Consider the following 19,250-nt stretch of genomic DNA (forward strand, 5'->3'; position numbering starts at 1 on the left):
ATATTAAACCTATTTAAGACTGAGAATAAGACGGTTTGGGTGCCTGTCTAATCACAGAAAAGACACTGCCCAGGGGAGTGATTACTATTGTTTTTGCTGCTGCTGTGACCCCTGATTGAATGTCCCCTAGGTGCTGGCCCTGGGCCAGGGATTTTCACAAATCCTCTTAGCAGTTCTCAAGGTTCCTGTTATCATCTGTGTCCTGCAGGTGAGGAAATGTGGACTCTGAGAAAAAGGTAAAGTTATGGGCTGGCAAGGGATGGACCCAGGACATGGTGAACTTGTTCTCACCTGGCCGTACAGGGTCACAAAGGTGTCAGTCTCCATATTCTCCAGCAAATCTTCCAGCACGACACTGTCTTCTTGCTCCTCTCTCAAACTAGGATGAAAACAAAATCTCCATCAGTTCAGTGTTGTTATAAAGTGATCCTGTGAGAAGATTGTCTAGTTGGTTAAATAACAAAGTATCACAAACCTAATCTACATGATTGAAAAAAAAAAAATCCATCAAAAGAGATAGCCAGAAGACACTGGCCTCTTCCTAGCTAGATTATCTTACAAATAAATGAATCCGGGACTGCTCACCAGGATGGAGGGCTCCTTCAAGTGAGAATTTTTGTGGGAACCGTAGGGAGACTTTTCTGTGGCTTTGCAGGGCAGCCTGTGCTCTGCATGGCTATTAGCATAACTGATGTCATCTTGGGCCCTTACAGTCTTTCCTGTCCTTCTGCTGACCCACCCAGGACTGTGCAATGAATCACTTCTCTGTCGTCAAAGGCTTTGTAGTTAATAGATATTGTTTAATAATCATTAGGGTCAGGTATTCTCTGTGCTTTGTTATTCCCCAGACAAGGATGAAAACCTTCCCTGAAGTATTCCTGGCATCCACGAGACTAGTTACCCATTCATAAATTTTGACTTAGGAACATATGTCCCATTTCTAAGCACCTACCCCCATATCCTGGGTTAATTATAAAATTGTCTCAATGGCCCCTTGGTTTAGAGTGAAGCTGTGAAGGCTTCTGGGTTGCTGTCCGCCTGATCCCACTATGTGAGTAAGTTACCCTAGATAAACGGATCCATCAGTTAAATGGAGCTGCCTGGCTTGTTTTTCAGTCTCAAAATGCCTGCTCAGTACAGTGGGCACTTTTTGTTGCTTCTGACCTCCAGTGGTGATTCTAATGTGAAAACTCTCAGTATTAGCTGACACGCCTGGTGCTCAAGAACACCAAGGTCTGGGGTCTTCATCCATCATGTGCTTCTGTGTTGAAGTGGGCCCAGAATCATCTCCCAAGGATGGACCTGGCTCTGACCACAGAAGCTGGGTGGCACCTTATCGCATGAGGTCTCCATCAGGCTTCTTGATTTCCCCACAAGGGGGTCTTCCCAGTCTATCCCCTTAGCCAATTAAAGTTGGTATCCCGGGTTATCCATCCTGCCTTCTTGCTGGTTAATACAATCTAAACCCTTTGAGGGTACAACTCATACAAAAAGCTTGATCATCAGCAATTTTCTCCATGAAGCACGGAATACATTAGAGTGTTAAATATCCTAAAATACACAATCAAGTCTAAGTCAAGTCAACATCTCTGACCATTTTCCTCTGATCAAACAGATTCACCCTCTTATGCAATTATTTCAATGGAACAGAAATGCACTTTGATGCTGTGTTTACACAGAAAAGCATAATCAAACACATTAAAGTCACCTGTAATCTCACCACACAGAAATCACATCTATTACAGTCTGGCCTATTTTCTTTCAATGAATTTGTGTTTTCAAAAATGGAGTCATGCTATGTATTATAGTTTTCACCCTGTCCTTTACAGTGGAAAATTATGAAGCTGTTAAAAATTATGTTTTCTGAAAGATACACGTACCCCTCTGTTCACTGCAGCACTATTTACAATAGCCAAGATATGGAAGCAACCTAAGTGTCCATCCACAGATGGATGCGTAAAGAAGATGTTGTACACTGGGTCCTCAGCTCACCTCTGCTGGTGATGCTCCAGTAGCTTCTGACCCTTGCTTAGGGCTCGCCGCAGGACAGCAGAGACCTGCCTTTCAGAATCTGTCTCCTCCAGCTCCTGCAGAAGCCCAGGTCCTTCGTCCGCCCACTGCCGCCGACTGTCCAGGGCCCGCTGTAGCTGGGCCGCCTCCTGGTGTGCCAGCTGGTCCTCCAGCTTTCTCTCCAGCTCCTGGAGCTCCTGCACACAGAGGGGCAGGTACTGAGCACAAGGCAGGTGGGCTGCAGGATAAAATCCACCCCTCTCGGCTCGGCGCTGCAAGCCTGGCAGGACCTCCTTTTTTTTTTTTCTTTTTAATTAATTAATTAATTTTAATTGGAGGCTAATTACTTTACAAATATTGTAGTGGTTTTTGCCATACATTGATATGAATTAGCCGTGGGTGGACATGTGTTCCCCATCACTGTCCGCCCCCGCCGCCATCCAGCTGTGCAAACAGCACAATGAGACTGCATCCAGGTCTCTGGCACCTTGTGCCTTTGCATATGCCGCGCCCCTACCTGCAAGCGTTTGCCTGCCCAACTATGAGTATTCTTTCAAGGAATGGCTTTAGAAGAACCTCCTTGGGGGAACTGCTTTGTGCTGGTCTCAGCCATAGTCCATGATGCTACTGACTGGAGCTGCCTGGGGATCCTCACCTGGGTCCACACTCCCTATGGTAGCCCCCAGAGACATTTCTCTGATGGGCTGATGCTGAGGATGGACCAGTCCTTGTGATTCTTATGACTATTTTTGCAACTTCTTATGAATCTATAATTATTTCAAAATAAAAAACTAAAAAATATTATATTCAGTAAAACTTCAGTATTAAACATTCAATAGAAATTAAATATTAAACAGACATTAGAAAATGAAGGATAGAAAGATGTCAGGGAAGAGAAGCATGTTATGAAGTTAGCAGCTTGTGCCTGAGTGCTGAGACAACACCTGAGCAACAACCATCAAGGACCTTGAAAAAAAAAGGAACATGCCCTGGAGGGTACATGGCACACCTGGGCGGCACAGCAGCATCACAAGTAGAGAAAAATAACATGGCCCGGGTGCTCTGCCTTTTTGGGGGTCAAAGGTGGGGTGCCTAGGGATCACTGGTTCTCTTTCTGTTGGGAACTTAAGAGGGCAGGAATTAGGGTGCAGAGAGGGCAAAGCAGGGTCACTCAAGAGATCAGGTACGTAGGTCAACCAGAGCTTCCCAGAAACGGGAACTTCATGGGTGGGGCATTCTGCTTTTATCCAGTTGTTTAGTTGGCAACCTGTTTATTTCAGACAGATGTTTTTGAAATGGTTGCCTCAGTAATCAAAAGCTGTCAGGGACTTACTACAGGCTCCCTAAGTTCCTTGGAGATACAGATACCCCCTCCTCAACTGCCCACTCACTACCCCTAGTATTTTCCTGTTACAGACTGAATGAATGCTTGTGGTCCGTTAAATCCACATGCTGGATCCCTAGTGCTCAGTGAGAGGGTGCCTGAGGTGTGGAGGTGTGGGCTTTAGGGGTTAGTAGGGCTTCCCAGGCGACACTAGTGGTAAAGAACCCGCCTACCAGTGCAAGAGATGCAGGTTCCATCCCTGAGTTGGGAAGATCCCCTGGAGGAGAAAATGGCAACCCACTCCAGTATTCTTGCTGGGAAAATCTCATAAACAGAGGAGCCTAGCAGGCTACAGTCCATAGGATTGCAAAGAGTCAGACAGGACTGCAAGCAGTCATGCATAGGTTTAGACAGACATGAGGGTGGGGCCCCCATGATGGGATCAGTGCCCTTATAGGGAAAAAGAGATTGGAGCTCTCTCTGCCACATGAGGACACAGTGAGAAGGCAGCTGTGCGCAAACCACAAAGATTCTTCACCAGAAACAGAATCAGCCGGCACCTTGATCTTGGACTTCCCAGCCTCAAGAACTGCGAGAAAATCAATGTCTGTTCTTTAAGCCCTGAAATCTATGGTGTTTGGACACAGCAGCACAAGCATACTAGAACAGTGTTCTATTTCCTGCTAGAGTGTGAGCTCCTGGGGGGCAGGGCTGCATTTCTATCCCCTCATTTGTAGCACATGGCACCTGACTAGCAGCTCACACCTGTTACAGATGTATGTGGGGTATCAGCATGTATTCTACATGATGAGGACTGGGCTGGACCAGCAAATGTGGATCATGCTTCACACCAACCATACTCAGGTCACGCCCAGCACAGCTCTCAGTGCTCTGCATAGATTCATCTCATTGAATCCTTATAAAATTTATATGGAAACCATATTTCTTTTCTGTTAGCTATGTTGAAACTGAGGCAGAGAGAAAATGTAATTTGCCAGGTCATGTGATTCTTAAGGGGGCTCCCTAGATGGCTCAGCAGTGAAGAATCCACCTGCAATGCAGGAGACACAGGAGACGTGGGTTTGGTCCCAGGGTCAGGAAGATCCCCTGGAGGAAGGCAAGGCAACCCACTCCAGTATTCTTGTCTGGAGAATCCCATGGACAGAGGAATCTGGAGGGCTGCAATTCATAGGGTTGTAAAGAGTTGGACACGACTGAAGGGACTCAGCACACATACCCATAAATCTTAAGTGGCAGAACGAGAATTTGGCGCCACGTCAGTGGACTCCATGATTTGGTTTGTGCCCTAACCCCCAAGCTATACTGTCTCTCACTGACCAAACAAGAAATTTGCAGCCTGAGGCCATCAGAGTCAGAGAATCTGGGTACAGGAGACTATCCACAGTCTGTTTAGGTGGGGAAGAGAGGGTGGGAAGGAAGATGGGCTTTAGGGGTTAGTCATTGAAACCATTGTCATTAAACCCATTATTCACCAGATTGGCCAGTGTTCTACCTGGGGGTGGGGTTTGATCCTAAGAGGCCTTGGATAGACGTCATCAGGTGATGGTGGTCCTTGATCCTCCTAAATTTTGTACAAAACAATCTGCCTTTCTTCAGAGGCGCCAAAGCTTGCATCAAAGTCTCAGAAACATTACTCAAAAATCAAGACATGGAGAAAATGGCCAGAGAGGTAAACTGAAGTCATAGCATGGAGAGCATATAGGTTTTGCCTCCAGTGCTGTGAAAAGTTTGGGATGCTCTGAGTACGGGCTTCCAGCATGATGAGATTTCCAATTGTTACCATCCTTCTCTTCACTGCATCCCAAATGGAAACATAACCAAGCACAGCATTTCCAACAGCACTAATGAGTTTCCACTCCCATGTTCTGATAGCCCAAAGCTGGTCATGGACCAGATTTCCACTGAAATCTTTCCAGCACCAGCCCACTGCATGGGGAAAGAAGAGACAAACCCACACCTGCTAGTGTCCCCAAAACAGGCGGAGCACAGAGAGCTGGCATGTCACACTTTGATTTTCCAAGACCAGGTGAACCCCAGTTGGGAACAAATGTATCCTGCAGGTTCTAAGTTGCTGGAGGCAGGTTCTCCCACGGGTAAGTCCTATCCCCAAACCTCTGCCACTTAGCATTACTGGAATCCAAGATGTGGTTCTAGAATTGAATCTTGAATCTGCTGTCTTCACTAGAGTTTCGATGCTGAGGCAGGGACTCTGGGACTGTCTTATTCATCCTTCTCCCCAGAGGGAGCAGGGTTCCCAGGTGGCTCAGCTGTAAAGAATCCACCTGCCAAGCAGGAAACCTGGATTGGATCCCTGGGTCAGGAAGATCCCCTGGAGAAGGGCATGGCAACCCACTCTGGTGTTCTTGCCTGGAGAATCCCATGGACAGATGAGCCTGGCAGGCTACAGTCCATGGAGTCACAAGAGTCAGATACGACTGAGTGACTAAACAGTAGCAGCAGCCTCCCAACAGGGAGCAGGCACCTGGCCTATGGAAGGAGTCACAGTAATCAGCATCATCTTATTATTAATAGTAATAATGGCAATTAGCACGCACCAAACTTCCTCATTGTGCTAGATTCGATTCATGGTATCTTTACATGAATTAATGTATTTGATCTTCATAAACCAGCACAAACTAGGAATCTGTTAATACCCCATTTTGTAAATAAGATAGCTAAGGAGCAGAGAGCATAAAGACATGTGAAGTCCCAAGAACCTGAGAGAGGAGTAACTTCAGGTTTCTCTAATTTGGGGCCCTATCTCTTGCTCCCATTGTCTCTGGAGAGCACTCTGTAGACATCTGTTGAATGAATGGATGGATGGACAGATGGGTAGATGATGATGATGAAGACAGTTCCAGGCTGTTTACTGGGCATGAGGGATTCCAGGGTGAATGAGACATGGCCCCTAGACTCTGGAAACTCATGGTTTAGCATGGGAGACAGTTGTGCAAACACAGATACAGTGACAGGTAACAGTCACCTTAGGGAATCCAGATTGAGGGTGACTTGAGCACAGAGCTGGGAGAAATCAACTCTGCCCAAGGGAATCATGGATGTCTTCACAGAAGAGGCAACATTCGGCTTGTTGTAGCTGCCAGAGAGGAGTTTGTAGGGTGGGCAGCAGAAGCATTCTAGGCAGAGGTCCTTCAAAGGAACTGAGGCCTGAATGTATCTCAAGTGTTCAGGAAGGTCCAAGGGCTAAAGTACAGGGTCTGAGGGAGGGAGGGGTAGAGGCAAGATATTAAAATATGGAGCTGGGAATGGGGCTGTCACTAATTATTTTTATTTTTCAGAAATGTTCCTTTGGCTGAAGACTGCAGTAGGCAAAGAAGGAGGCAGGCAGAAATTGGTGTGAGAACAGGAACTGGGCTTTGCAAGCAGGAGGTATGGGCTTTGATTTCCAGTTCTGGGACGATGGTAAAATGAGTTAACAGTCCTAGGCCTCAACTCCACCTGCAGAATGGGAATAAAAACATCCTGGGGCTGAAAGAAGGTTTACACACTTAACACGATTCCCTGGACCTGATGAGAGCTACTCCTGGTGTGATTTTTTGTTGTCAGGTCTAGATTTGTCTGAGTAGCGAAGCTGGGTGGCAAACATCAAAAGTGAGAAAATTAAGGCAGACTCGACAGACTGAGTGAGTGATGGTGAGTGGGCAGTAAGGCAGAGGACAGAAAAGGAAGACATCCAGTCCAGGTTTGCAAAAGTAGATACACAAGAAGCAACTTAAACTGTGGGTTAAATATAGTGGGTGCTGTTAGCCTGGGGTCACATGTGTTATGAGTAAGACCATCTCATTTAAAGCTGCCCATGATTGCCATTCAACCCCACGATTCAATTATGTCCTTTCTGTGGTCCAATATCACAACTCTTCATCAAATGAGGGGAACCTGACACAGTTTTCTCAGGAGTCACTGCTTCCAAAGCATTTCATTTCATGCTTTTTAAATTCTGAATGTGTAACAGCTTAAAAGCCCATTCCCAATGGGAAAGTGGTTTTCCCAGAATGATCAAATTGCAGAATGAAAGTCTAAAATCAAGTGTAAAATGATAGGTTTGTCTTCCCTTCAAATGTAAATCTTCATTAAAATAAAAAAAACCCGGCATTGTATCCATAGTTTTATCAGTTGCTTCCAATTCAGGACATATTAATGCTTCTACTTCAAGCACATCCGAGAATAAGGAAGCTTTGATGTCAGTCAAAAGGGCTTTAACGTAAAATTGAAAATGTAAGTGTTGTGCTAACCAATTACTAGTAGGAATGAGGGTTGTTACAAGTAAAAAAGGGCCATTAGGTCTCTTAGAGTTGAATTGAGGTGTTTCTCAGGGAGTTTATAACGAAGAGATGAATTGGGAATTAAAAGCCAGAGGCTCCTAGTGTCTTACTTTGTTCCTAATTTGCTTGACACATGACCATGGTCCTGCCCCTCCTCTGAAGACCTCACCTCCTTCACCTGTAATTCCAGGCGGTGGCCTTGCCTCCATGCCAATCACCCAGCAGTGACACTCCCTGTGGGTTTTGGGTAAATATCTTGCAGGATTTCCTCCTATTACTAATTTGCTAAGGAGTCTTACATTGGATGGATGCTGAATTCAATAAAATACCTGTTCTGTTCATACCAAAATGATCACAGGAATTGTGTTTCTTTAATCTGTTAATCTGATGAATTTTGTCCATACGTGTCTTAGTGTTAAACCAACCTCACATTCCTGGGAAAAACTCATACTGGTTGTGCTATATCGTTTTATAGATGATTGGATTATTCATTAATATTTTGTTTATGAATTGTGCATCTAGGCTCACAGGAAAGACTAAACTCTAATTATTCTTTCTCTTACTAGTCATGCCTGGTTTTGGTATCAAGGTTATCTGAGCTTCATGAAATGAGGAATATTCCCTACTTTTTTTAACATCTGAATGATCTGCATATGAGATTGGAAAATTTTGCTATCTTAAGGTTTGGTGGAGTTCGCCTATAAAACTATCAAGGTTAGATATTTTTGTGTGTGTCAGAAGATTCTGAAACTATTGAATCAATTTCTTTCATGGCAACAGGACTACAGAGATTTTTTCTACTTTAGCCAATTTTGGCGAGCTATAATTTTTTAGAAATGTTGACATTCACCTACATAAAATTATTGTTCATAGAATTCTCTTATTTTTAAAAACTCTGGGGCATCTATTGTCATGTTGCCTTTTATACTCCTGATATTACTTCTTTATCTCTTTTTGAAATGGTCAATCTTGCCAGATATTTGCATATCTAATTTAGTTTAATTCATCACCTTGGAGATTTTCTGACTGAATGGCTAAAGTGTTTTTGGATTCCTTTGTCCTGTCAGCAGAAACTTTTGACGACAAACTCACAGAGGGGACTCCCCTCCCCCAACCCCGGCAGGGCTGGAGATGGACAGCTGATCCTGGGGGCTCCTGTGAGCACAAGTGGCTTCCCCCCACCCCCCACCCTCCGCACCAACCCCACTGGTTGCTCGGCTCCTCAGGACATCCCACAGCCCCACCTCCTGGTTCTTCAAATTAACCTCCCAACCCCTGGAGGTCCTGGTTTTCTCCCTTTGTTTTTGGATTTCAGCCTCTGGGTTTGCATATATCTCTTTCTGTGAGTTCAGATTTTTCCAAACTATCCTCATCCCTTGGGGATTTTCCTCAACCTACTGTGAACTCACAAAGCAAGAAAAAGTACATGTATTTTTATTTATCCGGTATCCGGATGTTTTGTGCTGGGATACCCACAAAGTTTCCCTTTCCTTCCTATCCCTACAAGCAGATGTCACAGTGCAGGGTGCACTATATTTGCTGGAAAAATAGCCTGGACTCTTCAGAATCTGGGCTTCCCAGGTGGCGCAGTAGTAAAGAATCTGTCTGCTAATGTGGGAGACACAAGAGATGCAGGGTCGATCCCTGGGATGGGAAGATCCCCTGGAGAAGGAAATGGCAACCCACTCCAGTATTCTTGTCTGGGAAATCCCACGGACAGAGGAGCCTGGTGGGCTACAGTCCATGGGGTCACAAAGAGTCGGACATGACAGCAACCAAGCACACAGGCTTCAGAGTCTAATGTTATTTATGATTTTCTATAAAGAAATGGGAATCTCCATCGACAGGATCAACTGAGATATCCGTGGACATCACGCAGGGGCTAAAGTCAGAAAAGAATGGATTTCACTTACTAGCTCTGTGGACCTTGGAAAAACTTGGAAAAACCTCGTAAAAAAACGTGACCTGCCACTTGCCCGAATCTCATTTCTTTACTTGAGAATTGGGCACAGAAACACTACCAAGTTCACAGCATGGCTCAACAATTAACTGACATAATGTCTGACAAAAAACATAATTGCAAAGAGGCGTAAAATTGCAACTTATTATTAATCATGCTTAAATGATCGTCTTAAGACGCATGATTGAGTAAAGAATTATTAATGCTTAAATGAGAGTACGCCCATCTCACACAGCTCGTTCATGCTCGCCTGCCACACACACGGCACTCAGTAAATGTGAGTTCCATTTAGGTGACTATCATAATAATACACAAAATTCTAAAATTACACATACAGGAACTAAAATTAGTTCTCAAAGCAGTTACATCGCTAGCTTGTGTGTTATGAATATACCTCCCACACCTTGAAAACATGTAGCATGTAGAAATAATGGTAATAATTAAAATTTTGAAAATAAAAATGAATCCAATACTTCATAACATCTAAGGTGCCCTTCACTGAAAGCTGTGCTAAGTTGCTTCAGGCATGTCCGACGCTTTGTGACCCCATGGACTGTAGCCCACTAGGCTGGGATTCTCCAGACAAGAACAGTGGAGTGGGTTGCCATGCCCTCCTTCAGGGGATCTTCCCAAGCCAGGGATCCAACATGCATCTCTTACCTCTCCCACACTGGCAGGTGGATTCTTTACCACTGGTGCCACCTGGGAAGCCCTCATGGAAAGCTACACAGCTACTTTTCATGGTGGTGGTGGTTTAGTTGTCAAGTCGTGTCCGACTCTTGCGATCCCTGACTCTTGCGATCCCATGGACTGGGAACCTACCAGGCTTCTCTGTCCATGGGATTCTCCAGGCAAGAATACTGGAGTGGGTTGCCATTTCTCTCTCTACTTTTCATAGCACTATCGAAGAAACAAACAGCTGCTGGCGGCAAGAGGAATCCCAGGTTCCCAGATGTTAAAAATGCTAACATTTAAAAGGTTTGCTTCCTGAAGGCAACGAAATAGAGGAGCCTTGGGCAGCAACAGGGCACCAGGCTCCCATGTAAGTTACCTCACTCAGCCCTCCCCAGGACTCCTCGGCAGAGACAGGACGGCAGACCACCCATCCGATGGCGGGAGAAATGGAGGCAGCCACCAGAAAGAACCACTCAGGGATGCGGCGCAGCGGGCATCCTTTCCTTCCCGCGTCCTGCACTCACCGGGCTGTGTGACTCCAGGATCTGCAGGCAGGCCGACTTGGTCAGGGTCTCGGACGCACTCAGCTCCTCCAGAAGCAGGTCCTGGATGCTCAGGAGGGCGGTGTACGCCCACAGGGTCCTGGCCATCCTGGCTGCCTTCTGGAACTGCAGGGAGACGAGGGACTCGGCAAAGCGTCCCTCCTGGGCCTCCAGCTGCTGCACTCTCTCCCGAAGCAACTCTCCTCGGACCTGGGAGGGGCCAGCCAGAGACCAGAGAGCTGTAAGTAAGGGGAGGGCGGAGGACAGAACATGTGGCTTACAAACAGCAGCCTGTATCGGTGGTATTTGTATTGGTGCAGGTAGGCGGGTGCAGTCAGGACCCCGAGAAGGTCTCAAGAGTTAAAAGCAGCAGTACTGGAATCTCAACGTGCAGTTTAAGACAGCAAAGGCACTTCCGCTTATAAAGACGCTCACTGCGGGGCTTTCAGAATCTAACTGTTCATTCCACATTTATCATTCTTGGAGGGAAACTGAACTGTGTTGCTCTCCAGGGCAAAATCCTTCAAGCTTCCCCATCCTACAGGATGAAAGTTCAGTCTTCCTAACAAGGTCTCCAAGCCCTTCCCACCCCCATCCAGGCTAAGGTACAGCTGGTCTGTTCCACCATCCCCACCCCACACCTGGACTTCCATACCCGTGATGGCTCATGCCCTGCCCACCAGGCTCCTTGCATCTACAAATCCAAACTCTTTGCTATGATTCAAACGCTGCATATCCTGGTCCTCCCGAAAATCTCCTGTTTGTTCTCTCCATCTCTGGTTCCCAAGGAGCCACTTTGAAGCATCCTCACTTTGCATATCTATCGCCCCCTTCTCTGTGTTTCCTTCATCTCTCAAGCTCCTCTTCCCAGTTGGCACCATACTGTTTACCCCAGCAGCACAAAACTCCTCTGGGGGAGGGCCTTAGCACGTGAAGGGCTCAGAAGAAATTCTAAATGAAAGAATCCTTCATTCAACTAAGTATTAATAGTTTGTTCATTCCGGCATCTTTACATTTTTTCTCCACATCACTACTTCTTACACTTTCTCTATAAAACCTGCTACAGAGAACAATATAGTCTAATAGATGGTAAAGAATCTGCTTGCAATGTAGGAGACCTGGATTTGATCCCTGGATCGGGAAGATCCCTTGGAGAAGGGAATGGCAACCTACTCCAGGATTCTTGCCTGGAGAATTCCAAGATAAAGGAGCCGGGTGAGCTACAGGTCATGGGGTCGCAAAGAGTCGGACATGACTGAGCTCATGCCACTCAACTCTCTGAGTTCACCACTTGAGCCCCTAAGGGTAAGTATACACTCCACTCCCCTGCCCAAGAAGCTAAAGCACAACCCCCAAGTAGCCTGCATAAGCACTGTATCTCGATGGAGCCTTTAATTTCACCTTTAACGGTTTGTGGAATTATATTCCCAGTAGCCCAAAGTCAAAGCAACCCAAGTGCCCCTCAACAGACGGATGGATAAACAGAATGGGCTCTTTAATCTACATGATGGAATATTATGCAGCCTTGAAAAGGAAGTAAATTTGAGCAGATGCTACAACGTGGATGACATTATGCTCAGTGAAATCAACCAGTCACAAATGCATGAATCCCATAGGATTCTGCTTATATGAGTCTCCTAGAACAGTCAAATTCATCGGGTCAGAACATAGAATGGTGGTTGCCAAAGGCTGGGGAGAGGAGCGGTGGGAGTTAGTGCTTAATGGGGGCAAAGTTTCATTTTGGGAAGACATGAAATTTCTGGGGATGGATGGTGTTAATGGTTGTACACAATGGCAATGTACTTAATGCCACTGAACTGGACACTGAGAAAATAGTTAAGATGGTACATTTCATGTTATGTACATTTTACCACAAAAAAAAATTGAAAAAAAAGTTTGTGAAACATTTTTTTCTCTCATGTAACCTATTTTTAAGAGTCACGTGTTTGTATTTAGAGGTTTTAAAGTAGTTGGCATATTCCCATGATGTAGAGGCTGGCAGAAGATGATGCCCTGGGTTCTCCCACGTCTGTACAATTTTCCTGTCCCCATTGTGTGTCCTTCAGAGGAGAGCAAGTGTCAACTTGAAAGGCTCAGATTTCACCTATATGATCTGTCCTTCAGAAAAAAACTCTGCCACAGGGAGGAGGGAAAAAGTGCCCCAAAGAAGCAAACAGTCCACTTTGGCTGTTGTTGGCTGGAAAAGAAAATTCTGCAGGGGGAAACTTCAAAGGCTTCTTGGAGAGGTGGTCCTGGCCACAGGCCCTGGGGAAGGAAGAACAACAAAGGAAACTAGTTCTTCAAAGACACACTGCGGGGACCTGCATATTTGGCTCACAAAACAGCCCACTATTTATCAGGGACGAGAGGCAAAAACATGCAGAACCACAGCATGAAATAGTTCCACTGCAAGCTGTTATTACTCTTCAGCCGCAAAGTCACGTCCAGTTCTTTGTGACTGCATGGACTGCAGCACGCCAGGCTTTCCTGTCCTTCACTATTACCCGGAGTTTGCACAAAGTCATGTCCGTTGAGTCAGTAATGCCATCCAGCCATCTTATCCTCTGTCACCCCCTTCTCCTCCTGCCCACAACCTTTCCCAGCATCAGGGTCTTTTCCAGTGAGTCAACTCTTTGCATCTGGTGACCAAAGTATTAGAGTTTCAGCTTCAGTCCTTCTAATGAATATTCAAGGTTGATTTCCTTAGGACTGACTGGTTTGATCTCCTTCCAGTCCAAGGGACTCTCAAGAGTCTTCTCCAGCACCACAATTTGTAAGCATGAATTCTTTGGCGCTCAGCCTTCTTCGTGGTACAACTCTCACATCCATATCTGATTACTGGAAAAACCACAACTTGAACTATACGAACCTTGGTCAGCAAAGGGACGTCTCTGCTTTTTGAGAACGTCATTTCCCTGCTCGAAGGGAACATGAAGTTTTGTTATCAAAAGGATGTTACTAGACCCCATTCCTTCCTGGTTTAGGAGCACCGGGTGGGCAGCCACCTGCCTGGTGATCTGTTACCAGATCATAGGCTCAATTCATTTTGTTTCCTGTATCTCAGGGATCACTTTTAACTGTTGTCCAGATCAAGAAGCAACAGTTAGAACCAGACATGGAACAACAGACTGGTTCAAATTTGGGAAAGGAGTATGTCAGAGATTTATATGTCACCCTGCTTATTTATATGCAGAGTACATCATGAGAAATGCCAGGCTGGATGAAGCACAAGCTGGAATCAGATTTCCAGGAGAAATGTCAATCACCTCAGATATGCAGATGACACCACCTTTATGGCAGAAAGTGAAGAGGAACTAAAAAGCCTCTTGATGAAGGTGAAAGAGGAGAGTGGAAAAACTGGCTTAAAACTCAACACTCAAAAAACTAAGATCAGGCATTCGGTCCCATGACTTCATGGCAAAGAGGTGGAGAAACAATGGAATCGGACAGACTTTATTTTCTTGGGCTCCAAAATCACTGCAGATGGTGACTGCAGCCATGAAATTAGAAGATACTTGCTCCTTGGAAGAAAAGTTATGAACAACCTAGACAGCTTATTAAAAAGCAGAGACATTACTCTGCCAACAAAGGTCTGTCTACTCAAAGCTATAGTTTTTCCAGTAGTCATGTATGGATGTGAGAGTTGGACCATAAAGAAAACTGAAGGCTGAAGAATGGATGCTTTTGAACTGTGGTGTTGGAGAAGACTCTTGAGAGTCCCTTGGACTGCAAGGAGATCCAACCAGTCAATCCTAAAGGAAATCAGTCCTGAATATTCATTGGAGGGGCTGATGCTGAAGCTGAAGCTCCAATACTTTGGCCACCTGATGTGAAGAGCTGACTCATTAGAAAAGACCCTGATGCTGGGAATAATTGAGAGCAGGAGGAGAAGGGGACGGCAGAGGATGAGATGGTTGGATAGCATTACTGACTCAAAGGACATGAGTTTGAGCAAACTCTGGGAATTGGTGATGGACAGGGAAGCCTGGCATGCTGCAGTTCATGGGGTCGCCAAGAGTCAGACACGACTTAATAACAACCAGTGTTTTCAAAAAACCATTGTTTCATATATTTTGTTCATTCCTTTTTGTTGTGTTTTAGGTGAGAGGATAATTTGATGCTTTAATTCTGTCTTGGCCGGAAGCAAAATAAGTAGAATTATTTTGATTATTAAATAATCCACTATTTTTAATTGACTATAACACTGCCTGACACATTGGAGTGTTCAGTGATGGATAGCGGTTGTTGTTTATTGTTCATATTAAATTTATTATTAAAGGTAGGACATGGTTGGTGCTGGGCTCCCCTGGTGGCTCAGTGGTAAAGACTCTGCCTGCAATGCAGGAGATACAGGTCAATCCCTGGGTCGGGAAGATCCCCTGGAGGAGGGCACGGCAACCCACTCCAGTATTCTTACCTGGAGAATCCCGTGGACAGAGGAGTCTGGTCCATGGGGTCGCCAAGAGTCAGACAGGACTGAAGTGACTGAGCATGCATGCACGTGGTTGGTGCCATAAAGGAGGTCTTTATGAAGGGCTATGATAGTTTAGAGGATGGAGAAGGGTAAGGGGGAAGGGAAGGTTGTGAAGACTTCGGCATCTGAGCTGGATATTGAAGGATCCAGGCATTCAGGAAGAGGGAACAGCAAACCAGAGGCACTGAGGCCGGAATGCATAGGGTCCGTATGGGATTAGTGAGAGGGTGAATTAGACCGAAACTGAGAGGAAAAGTGGCAGATAAGGACACAGAGGTCAGACAGAAACCACAGTACAGAGACCCTCACCACCACGTAAAAGTAGGTAGCCTTTCTCTGGAGGCAATAGAAAGGGGACTATGGAAAGCCTATTAAAGTTCTTAAAAAGAGTGATGGGAGATAAACAAGAAAAGGATGAAAGGTCCCCTCATGACACATCTGCCATGAGCTAAATTTTCACATTTCCTCTATGTGATTTCAATCTTCCCCACCTTTGGACAGGTAATGGCCCCAGTAAGCTGTATGGTCTAGTCCCCTGGAGACGCGCAGGGTACAGTGAGGTGGCCAGGAGGGATATCTCATTTTATTTATGCAAAAGTTAGTCACTCAGTCATGTCCGACTCTTTGCAACCCCATTGACTATACAGTGCATAGAATTCTCTAGGCCAGAATACTGGAGTGGGTAGCCTTTCCCTTCTTCAAGGGATCTTCCCAACCCAGGGATTGAACCCAGGTCTCCCGCATTGCAGGCAGATTCTTTACCAGTTGAGCCACAAAGGAAGCCCTATTTATGCAAAGTTATTTCTAAAATGTGGGATAAGTGTAAAGCTTTTTGTATATACTGCAAGAACAACCTGGTCAGTGAAATTAAGAAAAGAAAAATTCTTTAACAACCTATTTCTTTCTTCTTTGGAAAACTTAATTTGTTAATTCCAGCACCATGAGAATGTGCCTCTAAAGGGGGCTTTCATCCTTGTCTAAAAGAACTCCTGGGAAAAGACACAGATTTGCATTTCTATGAAGTATTAATGACAGATTGAATTAAATATTCAAGCTACCTAAAGTAATAAAAATTCACTTCCAAAACTGTATGCTGCTAAATACTCTTATTTTAAATGTGAAGCTCAAACAATTTCCTAGTTTCCCTGACAGAATGTGCATTTTGAAGGAGTTTCTTCTATGCTCTCTCTGATGTCCTTTATCGCAAAATAAAATCAACCTGTCAATTAGCAGAGAATTATTGGGGCTCTAAGGAGTTCAAGACATCACACCCCTCCTCCTTGCACAAGTTTGGAAACAAATACAACTGGATGCATGGGTGAGCCAGACAGACACCAAATGTCAGCTTTAATATTGATGAAAACTAGATTGGAGAATGTGGCTCAAATGAGTTTGCAAGGGAGTGGACACGCCCCCAAATAACCAGCTTCCCCTCAAGCTCATCACATCATGGTCAGAGTATGGGGGCTTCTGGCAGGCAGGTGGGCGTCTAAAGAAAGGAGGAAGTTTCACTGAGCATGCTCAGTTCCTTCTTTAATACCACCAGTCAGATAGCACCCTTCTTGGAGAGAAGTGGGCAAAGAATGGAAAGAGACCAGGATGTCACCAGCAAAGAGAAAGGAAAGACAGAGGTCAGAAAGGAGTCACATCAGGAATTTTATATCCAAATGCTGGGAAGAGATGTTGATGAAACACTATTTAAATGTAAGCATTCACTCCTATTCTAGTGGCTGACCCTCCCCAAAGCAGGTCAGTCTACATCATGCTTTGCTGGATGGATTCTTAAGATCCTCTATCTTGCATCAGGAAGGGGGTGGACTCAGTAAAGGTGTGTTCATATTTGTTGAATGAAACAACACCCTGCTAAATAAATGTCATTATTTAAGATAGAAAAGTTGATTTCTATGGCTGGAAAGACATTTCCACACGTCCCATCATCTAGATCATTGAAGTACAGAAAAATCTCAAACAAATTAATTTGACTTTGGAGGCCAGTGGGCTTTGATTAAACCAGTCAGCGTAGTTTTGTTTATGGATGATCTGTAATCTCTTATGAATAATCTTACCACTGAACTAGCTATGTGACCTAGACAAATTGCTTAACTTCTCTGAGTCTCGGTTTTGTCTGTGTAAAGCAAACAATAAGATAACATGTGACAACGTCTAGCATAGTCTGTGGAACCTAACAAGCCCCTAATAAATAGTGGCTGCCATATTCTTACTACTACTATTATTTTCACTATCATTATTATAATTAGTTAAATAGAGCTTCCATTGGGTTGCAGGGAAAAGATAAAAGATAACAGCTTATAATATTGAGAGTTTTCTTTCCTCCTTTAAGAAATTTCTTCATTTCTAATTATAAAATAGACACACAATGTAGAAAAATATTAACAATTGAGATTCTTGGTGAAAGACAGTAGATTTATAATACGCATCTACCGTTCTATGTAAGGCTATTCTACTGAAGTGAAACTTTACCTACTAACTACTAAAAATCTCAGTCCTTTTCCCTCATTTGGCTCCTGACATATGTGCAGCAAGGCAGGAGACTAGTCTTCTCTGGGAACTCTGACAAGACTTCAAAAAAGTTCTAAAGATACTGTTGTTGGGAGTTGTCCAAGTTCATGGTTCAGCCCAATCCTGCTAGAGTGAAGGTCACAGTCTGCAAACCCCAGTTACAGTTCAGAGACTCCGAGCAGTTTTTAAGTACTCCACTCTTAAACATGAGCAGACCACCAAGGATGGCCACTTTCCTGGGAAAACTTTAATGAATGTAGAGATAGCAATAAATATGCAGGAATTAAAAAAAAACTTAAAAAATGAATGTTCTCAGAGAGATAAAAGAGCGATAGAAGCCTTAAAACAATAAGAGAATGTTACTTCTTTAAGAAGAGAGCATTCCAAGAGAAAAAAAAGCTCTTGAAAAAAATGAAAATTAAAAAATATAAATAAAAACTCAAGGGCTTCCCTGGTGGCTCAATGCTGAGGCATCTGCCTGCCAATTCGAGGGACATGGGTTTGGTCCCTGGTCCGGGAGCATCTCACATGCTGCAGGGCAACTGGGCCGTGGGCCACAACTACTGAGCCTGTGCTCTAGAGCCTGTGCCCCACAACAAGAGAGGCCACTGAAATGAGAAGCCCATGTACTACAACTAGAGAGTGGCCCCCATTCGCCACAGCTAGAGAAAAGCCTGCCCAGCAAAGAAGACTCAGAACAGCCAAAATAAATAAATAAATAAAATTAAAAAAAAAAACACAACTCAAAGGTTTGAAAAATAAAACTTAAGATGTTCCCCAGAATGTAAATCAAAAGAACGAAGAGAAAGAAAATAGTAAAAAAAAGAAAAAAAGAAAAATAGATAAACAGTCTGACATCTGAATAATTAGAGATTGAGAAAGACAGATTAAAGACCAGGAGTAAATCATCAAAATTAGTCATGAAAATTTTCCAGAATTCCTAGATCGGTCAAATTATCCATCAATTATGGGTGCAGAAGGAAACATTTTCAGTCTTGCAAAATTTTAAAATATTAAATCCTCCATATGTCCTTTCCTTGGAAACTAATATGGGATGTATTTCAACGGGGAAACAATGGAAACAGTGTCAGACTTTATTTTCTTGGGCTCCAAAATCACTGCAGATGGTGACTGCAGCCATGAAATTAAAAGATGCTTACTCCTTGGATGAAAAGCTATGACAAACCTAGACAGCATATTGAAAAGCAGAGATATTACATTGCCAACAAAGGTCTGTCTAGTCAAGGCTATGGTTTTTCCAGTAGTTATGTATGGATGTGAGAGTTGGACAATAAAGAAAACTGAAGGCCGAAGAACTGATGCTTTTGAACTGTGGTGCTGGAGAAGACTCTTGAGGGTCCCTTGGACTGCAAGGAGATCTAACCAGTCCCTCCTAAAGGAGATCAGTCCTGAATATTCATTGGAAGGACTGATGCTGAAGCTC

At 44.3% G+C, this 19,250-nt stretch overlaps 1 protein-coding gene across 4 annotated transcripts in view; it reads right to left on the minus strand.

Annotated features, from left to right (window-relative positions):
- Positions 1 to 19,250, minus strand: part of EVC2 (EvC ciliary complex subunit 2) — a 157,777-nt gene that overhangs the window by 15,825 nt on the left and 122,702 nt on the right. For all 4 annotated transcript variants that reach the window (XM_081494598.1, XM_081494416.1, XM_081494322.1 and 1 more), the window contains 3 exons: positions 10,795 to 11,022; positions 1,993 to 2,207; positions 292 to 379 (listed from right to left, as the gene is read on the minus strand). In XM_081494598.1, the coding sequence (XP_081350724.1) occupies positions 292 to 379; positions 1,993 to 2,207; positions 10,795 to 11,022 (531 nt within the window). The remainder of the gene's footprint in view (positions 1 to 291; positions 380 to 1,992; positions 2,208 to 10,794; positions 11,023 to 19,250) is intronic.

The sequence above is a fragment of the Giraffa tippelskirchi genome, chromosome 1 (genome assembly GCF_054371585.1).
Source record: "Giraffa tippelskirchi isolate mGirTip1 chromosome 1, T2T-mGirTip1v1.2.pri, whole genome shotgun sequence".
Lineage (NCBI taxonomy): Eukaryota > Metazoa > Chordata > Mammalia > Artiodactyla > Giraffidae > Giraffa > Giraffa tippelskirchi.